This window comes from Carassius carassius, chromosome 5 (assembly GCF_963082965.1).
Source record: "Carassius carassius chromosome 5, fCarCar2.1, whole genome shotgun sequence".
Classification (NCBI taxonomy): domain Eukaryota; kingdom Metazoa; phylum Chordata; class Actinopteri; order Cypriniformes; family Cyprinidae; genus Carassius; species Carassius carassius.
Genome location: NC_081759.1, coordinates 2,706,222 through 2,717,023, shown reverse-complemented (window position 1 = coordinate 2,717,023; position 10,802 = coordinate 2,706,222). Strand labels below are relative to the sequence as shown.

The 10,802-nt window shown below is 34.6% G+C and overlaps 1 protein-coding gene across 1 annotated transcript in view; it reads left to right on the top strand.

The window, feature by feature from the left end:
• The first annotated feature begins 925 nt into the window (after positions 1-925).
• The window catches only part of LOC132140612 (LIM/homeobox protein LMX-1.2-like), a 41,965-nt gene continuing 32,088 nt past the window's right edge, over positions 926-10,802 (top strand). Inside the window, exons 1-2 of the mRNA XM_059549432.1 lie at positions 926-1,247; positions 2,261-2,447. Coding sequence (XP_059405415.1) covers positions 1,181-1,247; positions 2,261-2,447 — 254 coding nt within the window. The 5' untranslated portion in view covers positions 926-1,180. The remainder of the gene's footprint in view (positions 1,248-2,260; positions 2,448-10,802) is intronic.

Sequence of the window (10,802 nt, the reverse complement as noted above, 5' to 3'; positions counted from 1 at the left end):
ATCTGGGTCTTTATTAATCATGCAGATAATGTCACTTGGTGAAGATAAAAGCAGCGCAGTTTTCATAGCAGCTGCATGCGCGAGAAATGAAATGATTCTTTGTTAAATATCGGACTCGACCATATAAATAGATGTTGTCCCGATTTCACAGCTGAATGCTTTGAGAATTTATGACAAAAGCAATTAAACAAAACGCGATTAAAAGGGGAAAAGTAAATATTCGATGTTGACTGTTTTAAGATAAAAAGTTACATTTTTTTATTATAGTCTGTACGTTATATATAAGACACTTTCGTGATTGACATTAATTCTTGTAACAAGAGTGAAAAGAAACAAAAACAAAAATATTTCGAGACTATATGTTTATTATATAAATATGATGATGAAAATTGTTAAAATATTATAGGTTTTATTTTATTTTTTCAAAAACATTTCAATTTATTTTAGGCTAGACACAACTAATACTGATAACCCTCATTTCTTATAAAGAATGGTTTTGTTTTATTGTTGTCATTATCGCAGTTGAAATCATCACATTGAAATCTGTAATATATTCACAAATATTGTGGAGGTGAAAATGAGAGTTTTTTTCTATAGCCTACCTGATCTGACCTCTAGAAATACTTCAGTTGGAGTCACTTAAATGCTTTCAGGAATATTAGCAACATTTGATATCTGACTTTTGAATTTAGATATTTCCAATTTCATTTGATTTGATTTGATTTATTTTATTTTTTTGGCGAAACATTTTAATATAGTGCATGATGTCCAGATACTTTTATATGAATATGTTTTGCTGTCTGCTAGTCCTCAGAACATCTGTGTTGTAGGCGGTTCTGCTGTGGTCCAGCACCAATAGCATCTCGTGCAGCTCAGGAGGATGACGCGATCAGAGGGAGTCTCCTCAAGACTCGTGAACACCCAGTGAGGAGCTCACAGGATGATCAGAGCCGCTTCCCCGAGGATCTGACTTCAGACCGAGAACAGAGCAGCAAGCTTCTCTCTGGAGGAACCTCACGATCAAGCGTCGCTGATCTGCTGTTTTAGAATAAGCAAAGCGAGACTGCTTTACTTTTAGTTTCTGTGTCGTCACGGTCCGCTGCTGCTGCTGCTTCTACACCTTTCTTTCTGGACATTGCAACAGGTCAGTAGAGAGTCGCTGTCCTGCAACACTTGAGAGATGTTGGACGGAATCAAAATTGAAGATCAGTTCAGAACTGGAGCAGAGCCTTTAGGAGTGATGCTGGGTGAGTTTCACACCAACACACACACTTTACACTAGGCTATATATATATACTAGGCTATGTATGTATATATATATATATATATATATATATATATATATATATATATATATATATAGCCTAATGTAAAGTGTGTCATACGTGATATATAGGCCTATATATGACACCATTTAAAGCAGTTTTAGTTTCGTGTTTTAACAACGCTTGTAAATTTCCAATGAAAATTACACATGCTTTCAGAAATTATACTACATGTACGTTTTATAATCAATTATTACAAGAACGTTTCTCAGTTGAAAACAGCTTCACCAAATAAATTAATCTTACATGTTTTTCATCAGTAGTACTGAGTATGGACACTTTTGTGATTAATATTTAATCATTATCAGATTTTTGCTGGCGTTTCAACTGCAAGTCAGTTGTTATAGAGCAAAAATTAAATAGAAATACGAGTCATATTTTGTAACAGCCTCTTCTATGGGTAAAGGGATTTTTATTTTGTCTTCTTTTTTTTGTAAAATATAAACACTTTGTATTAAATAATACCAGTCTAGACGGAAATGTAACAAATATTTCATTTAATACACGTATATTTTAAAGTACGCTGTTTGCTTCATTCAAAATGAAAAAAAAAACTAAACTAAGTTAATCTTTCTTTCTTTCTTTCTTTCGAAGCCAGTAAATTAGATTTAATATTCTATAGTAAAACATATATTTTTTATTTGTATCATTATTCTTAAATACAATTTCGCATATTAAATTAAATATCTAAATCAACTTGATTATGTCAACAAAATAAGTGTTTTTTTAAGTGTCAAAACTGCGCACTTTCACTCAGATTTTGTTATGATAGCCTAGTTATGGAATATTTTTTCAGTAGGCTATACATTAGAAAATGAATATTTTAAACGCGTTTATCTGGTTATGTTTTTTTTTTTTATTATTTATTATAATTTTTTTATCTATTGTCCAGTGGAAGTATCTGATGTGTGTTGGTGTGTGTTGTCTGGTGTCAGGTTCAGACTGTGTCCATCAGAGTGTGTGTGAGGGATGTCACAGACCGATCTCTGATCGCTTCCTCCTGCGCGTGAACGACAGCTCGTGGCACGAGGAGTGTCTGCAGTGCTCGGTGTGTCAGCAGCTTCTCACCATGAGCTGCTACTCCAGAGATCACAAACTCTACTGTAAACACGACTACCAACAGTAAGAGCTGCTTCATTCATTAATTCTTCATTCTTCTCATCGGTTGCGCGTCACTGCAGCTGCACGCGCGCAGCGTCAGTTTGCGCTTTTAATAAGTGAGTGCGAGTGTGTTTATTTAAAGGGAATATTTCAAGCAAATATTTATACATTTTTTGTTTTACTTGTTTCCCCACAAAGATTTTATGGATACGCTATTGCCTATTATTTTTATCAGTTGGTATTTTTATAATATATCTTTTAGTGTTTTAGCGAATAAAGATAGCTTACGCAATAAGAACAAGAATGCTTTATTATTGTTGTTGTTGGCTTTTTTCACGTATTGAAAAAAACGAACACTGCTTTAAAATATAGGCCTAGATTCATTATTTGTGTGTTAAAGGACAATTAAAAAAAATAATAAAAAAGATTGACGATGTAATAATGAATGAATAATATACTGGGCCTAATGAATAGCTAAATCTAGTTCTCACTGATGTTCGTGTGTGTCAGTATCATGTGCATAAATCACGGAGCTCGTGGTGTTTTGTACAGTGAGTGAGAGTCAGAGTCCAGTGTTCAGAGGCGCTTTTCTTGCTTGTCAACAGGTTCTTTTGACTTTTTGTCCAAATCCTCTTCTTCACTCATCTCGACATTATCGCGTTATTAGACAGCGTCTGACGTCACGGCGTCTGCTCTCACGGAAATTCATATTTTACGAGGTGGCTAATTCGTATGAATTGTCACTGGGGTCTAGACAAATCATACAAAATCGTACGAATTTGCCACCTCGTAAAATAAGTCCGAGTTGGTCGTGAGATCAGCAACACGACAGCAAGCAGTCTTTCACAAAGTCTGTCTATGTGTGTTACATTCTGGAATTCCTCTATTTTGGATACGCCTATATCAACCACGCAAAATTTATAATTCAATAATAATGATTTAAAAATGTCTTTCTTTTTTCTCTCTCCCCCTTATAAATTTGCAGGTTATGTGCAGCTATTAATTCGTTGCTAGTTGTCCAGAGCGTTTCTAGTTTTTTCACGTCTTTATATTATACAGGTGACAGTTCGATATCAAGCTAACAAAATATGTTTTACTAACGTCCCTATCTCATTAAGTTATATATATATATATATTAAACGTGTAATTATTTGTTATGCGAACGTGAAGGGAACATTCCATTATATCCATACCCATATCATTTTGCAAACGTCATTAGAATGTTACTTTTAAATGTTCTGAACATTCTGAAACAAGTGGTAACATTTAAAAAATGCTAGACAAATGTCTAACTAAACGTTTCAGAAAAAAACATTCCATGAACAATGTATAGCTTAAATAACGTTTTTATGCTAACGTTTTGAGAACATTATTAAAGCCCAGATAAATTTGATTTGATTTGTTGTTAACGTTAACGTATAAGAACATTTGTGCAAACAGAAAGAGACAATTGTAGCACAATTGTAGATGTATATTTAATTGTCTCTTACACATGCAAAATGAAACTTTACAAAGCATTGAACAAACTACATATCGTCCTCAAACTGTGTGGAGTGGCTTTAACAGTGTGTTATTGGTCTCTTTTAAAGTAGTAGGCTATTTATAAAGCAGCGATGAGGTGCTTAGTGCTTTTAATTCACACCCGGCCTGCTTTTAATGACTCTCGTTTGAGGGAGATTAACAAGCACCACAGACAGCCACAAAACACACTCACACACACACACACACACACACACACACACATCTTCACACACCTCCACGCTTAACTCGCTGTAATGACAGACGCGATGTAGGCCTAATGAGTCGAACAGTAAAGCTCTGCACCGTCACTTATGGAGACGTATCTAGGTGAAATAACTCATACAGTATGCTGATACAAGTCTGCAGTTTTTATATTATAATGTTTATGTTTCTGTGTTAGGTTTTTGAAAGAGAAAACAGTAGATATAGGCTAGTGGTCAAAATGAAGTATGGTTGTCAGATGTTAGAGGAACATGCTCATACTGTAGTTAATGTGATGATCTCCAATTCAGCGAGATCTAGAGATGTTTTGTGCTGTTTCACTGTCCACACTCCACAGCACTGAAGGGACAGACAGTGATGTCATGATCTTCAAATGGAAACATCCTCTGAATATCGCTCTACATGCTTGGTATGAGGAGAAAGTTTGCAGTTGTGTGTTTGACCTATGGTGTGTTATTGGGAAAGAAAGGAGATTTTCTGCCATTCATGGTTCAGTTTGTTTACTAAGTGTCAGATATTCATCCTATCATCTGAAGTGAATAGTTGGTGTTTTGTGCTGATTTCACACTCAGATCATGACATGATATGGCATGCTGAAACTGAAAATAGTTTAAAAGCATATTTTGTTTCATAATAGCTAAGATCACAGCGATTATGAATATGAAAATAGTAAGTATAGCTAATTTTACAGGAGTTTATTTTTAGCAGTTTAGCTTGAAAATTCAGTATATTTAAATGTTGTTGTTGTTTGTGAACTTGTTGCATGTTGCTGTAAATAATTTATGAGGATTGAGATATCCTGCATGTTATACTGCATACATAAGAAAAATACTGAAAAAATAAATAAAATAAAAACATGTTTATCCAATGGATAAATCTAAAATACTTTTACCTGAAAAAAAGGTTAATTAACCCAATTTTTTAAATTTATTTATTTAATGTAATATAATGTGTATGACATATTTAGTAATCATATAATATTGTATATAAGATTTTTATCTCACATAAGGTAATACTATGCATTTTTCTTTGCTATTTATTATAATTTCAATACATGATTTGTTTGTGATTTTTTTTTTTTTTTTTGCATGTTGCTGTAAAAAAAATGTTGCAGTTTATTTTTGGGTATTGTAGAATATTTTGCACACACAATTTTGTTTTGACTAGAAATGCTCTAAAGAACAAGTTTTCCATTAATTTTGACATGGCAGAAACCAAATCCCAAAGGGGCTGTAAACAGAGCTATAGGCCTCTGTATGAGAGAAAAAAATATTTGGCACTTTACAACTGCTGGTGGACCCTTAGGAAACATACACATACACACAAAGTCTCTTTCAAAACCCTTTAATGGCTTTTTTGTGGCTTTGGTTTCTCTGCTCAATTTGTTAAATAATTCTAGACTGTCAATGGTTTGGGTCTGGTCTAGCTGATGTTTTCTGTTTTCAGATACTGAGAGCAGGAATTCCTCAACTCTCCTCTTTCTATGTTTAGATTCTGATGCTCAGAGAAATATCTCAGTTTACAGAAACAACAAACACGCTTATTAGCCCTTCAGAAATGATGTGGGAATTAGACGTTCGCTTCTCTAGCCTGTTCCATCATTGGGCCCTAAAGTTTTTGTTCAGAATTTAAAATCACTGCATTTAAAAAATATCAAACACATGCGGTATTTAGAATTCATTTTCCTTTTCTACACTATTTTTATACATTTACTTTTAATTAACTGCCGTGGCAATCATTTTTAGTTGGTGGTGGATGCATGAAGTTGAACCTGTTGATATTTTGCTTTTTAATGCTTAACATTCATATATATTAAAACACAATTTATACACCATGCATGTGTCCATATACTTTTTAGGGGACCAGAATACTGTGTTTAAAACGTTACACAATCCATAGACATATTTTGAGTGACAAGCTTTTATTTCGTGTTGACAAGCAGATTCCTGTTCTGCATGTACTAACAAAGCTTGACAAACATTTACATATCAGCTTTGCAATGAAAAGCTCATTTAAATATGGGAGAAAAGACAGTGCCATGTTGTACAACATAAACATTGACTCTTGGTGTCATTAGTATAGTTCAGAAGATGTTTTAATAATATCCATATTAGATTATGCAAACAGTCGGAAAAGAGTTTTATTGATTTGTTGACTTCAAGCAGGGTAATTAATGAATCAATATAAATGTAATAATGTCATGTTTAGGATTGTGCTTGTCTCCCACATGTACCTTATTCTGTTTAGTTTAAGCTGTTTTAGTGGAACAGTGTGTTTGGTGAGAGTGTGCACTAAAGCATGAGCAAGAAACAATTTGTTGGCCAAATAAAAAGCAGGATATTTAGTCTGATCAGATAAGCTGAAATGTGCTGTCAGAATTTATTAAGAAATGATAACAAAACGAAGCGTGATTTTGCAATATCCTATAAATGTGGTAACAGATGTGTGTGAGCACTGGCAGGAGCTGTGTGTGTGTGTGTGTGTGTGTGTGTGTGTGTGTTTTCATTGCGTGTGTGTGTGTGTGTGTGTGTGTGTGTGTGTTTTCATTGCGTGTGTGTGAGATCGTTCACTCTGCACACTGTGGCCTCCTTTGAGAGGGAGTGTGAAATACTCAAACACACAAATACACACACCCTCTTTCTTTCTTTCTTTCTTTCTTTCTTTCTTTCTTTCTTTCTTTCTTTCTTTTTAAGCTGACCGTCAGGTGTAGTTTATTGTGTACATATAATTTTTTTTTTTTATTATTTATTTACTTTATATCTATATCCCATGGCTATATATATATATATATAGCCGTGGGATATAGATATAAGGTAAATAAATAATAAAAAAAAAATTCAATCTTTATATGTACAGAATAAAGCCTTGAAATATTATATATATATTGTTTTCATCATAAGAATATTTTTATACATAATAAATAGTAGTACTGTCAAACGATTAATTGCGATTAATTACATCCAAAATAAAAGTTTTGTTTACGTAAGTGTTTGTGTTTATTTATTATGTATAAATACAAACCTGCATGTATATGTTAAAAAATATATGTTATGTTTATATTTTAAATATATTGATATATAATATAAAATATAATAATATAAATGTATACACATGTATTTATTACATAATGCATTTTACTATTTTATACATAATGCATTTTTAATGACTTATTTTTCCATTTATATGTGAGTTTTTCTATTTTCTGTTTCTCTTGCACTTGGATTATGTGGCGTTGGATGCAGAATTTCCTTCTGGTGCTATTCTGAATGGTTGTGTCTCTGTTGCTTTGTCTCAGTGTGTCTCTGTGGTTTCTGGGCTGGAATGTCTGCTCAAACATCACCTCTCGCTGCTGCTGCCGTCACCCAGCTGTGAGGAGAGCTTGGCACTGCTCTGTCAAGTGTTTCCACCCAGGTGCTGTGTACCTGCAGGCCTGCTCTCACACCCTCCTCTCACATTCTAGCCGTGCGCTCGAAGCATTTGAGGAGAAAGAGGCTCTCAGGAGCATGTGAGAGTCTGCAGACATGCAGAAACACACGCATCTCAGCAGCAGCTCAGTGTGGCACATTCCCCATGATGACTTACAGCGTCCGCAACCCACTCTTTTACCACGTCTATGAGATCTTGCAGTTCTTTCTCTTGGGCAACAATGAGATTAAATTGAGAACAAGGCTGCATTTATTTGATCAAAAATACAATAAGTTAAAATAACGTTTTTCTGTTTTTAAATACTTTAAAATATAATTTATTCCTCTGATGTGCAGCAGATATTTCCAGCATCATTCCTCCAGTCTTCAGTGTCACATGATCTTCAGAAAAAGTTCTAATATGATGATTTGCTGCTCGAGAAACATTCCTGATTATTATCAGTGTTGGAAACAGTTGTGCTGCTTCATATTTTTTTGGAACCTCTGATACTTCAATTTAACTTGACCTTGCTAAACAAAAATATCAATTTCTTTCCAAAGAAACTTTTTAATCTTTTTCTTCATCATAGAATCCTGAAAAAAGGATCAAAGCTTCCATATATATATATATATATATATATATATATCACATGAAATACTCAAATATTCCCTGATATATATAAAATTATATATTAAACATAATATATAATAACATTATATTTAAATTTATACAAAATATTATGTAAAATTATATGAAATTATAAATAAATAAATAAATATTTGTTTATAAATATGAATTAAAAATAATTATTTATATAATTATTTTTCATTCATATTTAGGTAGAATGTGAGTCTCTGATTCACTATGACAAATAACATATTTGTATTCTTTATATGGCTCTGTACAGTTGTGATTTCAGATCTTCTCTGACAGACCGATCATCAAATTCTCCTCAGATCAGATCATCTGTGCTGCCATCCACACTCATTTGATATCGTTTTATGGCTCATTTGCATCTGTTTTAGTTTAGGTGAACCATACAACAGAGTCAGAGTCTCTCTCCAAGAGCATCACATTTTCCTCGTCTGCCCCTAAACTCCCAGATTCCCTCAGTCTTTCTTGTGGTCTCTTCTTCCTATAATGGGATTAGTGGTGTGACCCCCGTGTTTCCGTCCCGGCTGTAGAGCTGAGCTCTGCACTTTTATCACTTACTGTGACACTGAGCTCCCCGTCGCTTTGTGCCCACCGGAAGCCTGTTCCCTAATCCACTTATTCGCGTGGAGAATGAGGGCAAAGAAAGAGGCGACCAAACAATATGAAATGGAAGAGGAGGGGCTCTGGAAAAGCCCCCCGCGACTCTGTTCCTAAACCAAATAAGAGAACATTAGAGACTGATATTATGAGGTTTAAGACGCACACACATGTTTGTTTAAGCTGCCTTTTGTTTTTCAAGGTTTTAGGCATCATATTCCAGTTTATTTACACAGTGCATTGAATGAGCATATCTTGTAATGTCACTTAACTTTAAATATTCAGATTTTAAAGAGTTTTGGAGGTTTCCACAGTTTGGTTGTAGTTTCCAAAAAAAAAAAAAAACTTGCAATGTGAGTTCTAGATTAAAACTATTCTCAGTTCATCTCTCTTTATGCATTTTATCACACACTAGTGTGTTAAATCTGAGCATGCAAAGAAAACAAGCATCAAACACACTCATCAACTCATTACCTTGAGTTCTGAACTGTATGTTGTCCCAGGAAACTGGTTTGCTAAATAGTTTTTTAATTGGCAGTTTTATGTCTCTCGTATTACTCTGTGCTCACTTTGTGTTTGTGTAATAAAATTATTTGTGAGTGAGCAAATCGATCTCGTATAGCAGGTGGATTCCAGCATCCACGGGCCTCTATTTACTCAGCCAACTGTGGCTGGACGTCTGTTAAACAGATGGAGTGAGATGAAGCTCATTATCTGGAGCTCAGGTGCTCCTCAGCTTCCCTCTGCATTGACCTCCAGTGGTTCAGAACTAATGTGGGGCTGACAGGTGGTCTGCAGGAGACCGGCTCAAAACCACATTCCCTTACTCTTCTGAGCCTCCTCAACCGTCCCGTCCCACAACAGACGAGGCTTTCATCATTACAGAACCATATCAGGCCTGCTTTTCAAACGCTTGGGTGTTGTTCCTGCAGTGTAATCGTCCGTTTCAGCGGCGTGACTGTTCCTGAGTGTCTTTAGGAATGATCACAGAATCAACCAAATCATTTATACACAAAAACTACTTTTATTACAGCAAGGATATTTTACATTTCTATGAAAAAAAAATACAATAAATATATATACGTTTTTGAACTCTCTATTTATCAAAAAAAAAAAAAATGCATCACTGTTTCCACAACTGTTTTCAACATTGATAAGAATCAGAAATGTTTTTGAGCAGCAAATCAGCATATTATTCTGATTTCTGAAGATCATGTGACACTGAAGACTGGAGGAATGATGCTGGAAATACAGCTTTGATCACACTTTTTGATGTATATATATATATATATATATATATTAATTGTAAATGAATTCATTGTCAAATCTGGGATCTGAATGAAGACATTCGGTAATCTCCAGGGTTACTTAAACTAAATACAAAACCAAAAAACACATTTTTGATACTTGAAATAAAATACAATTATTTATAAAATTTTTATTTCAGCTAGTTGCCAGCAAAGATTCTCTCATTTAATCTTAATATTCGGATGACAAGAAGGTTTATTTAAAGAGTTGTGTGTGAGTCATTTAAATCTTTTTATGTCCACTGTTCAAACCCTCCATAACTCTCCTCAAACGAGGAGACAAACAGGGGCGTCACGTTGTTAAAACCAAGCACTGTGTTTTATTACAAACCGCACGTTCTACTCTGTGTCCTGTCTATCAAAGGCATCAGGCCGTCCAGAGCCGTGTATCCGGGTGTAAATCCAGGATCCTGGGCACAGCGGGCCGCAGGACCTTAAAATACTCTTCAGTTTGTGGAGAGGGGAGGGAGGAGGTGTAAGTAAACCACAGCCTGCGCTCTGTTTCAGTACTGCAGCTGATCACACACCGTTTTTACCATCCCGGCTGCTAAAACAACACTCGTGAGGAGTGTTTCATGCCTCCTGTGCAAAACCAGACCGGGTCGTAGTCATCTTTTCTGAAGGGAGGGGACAGAATTTATATATATATATATATATATAAATCTATAAA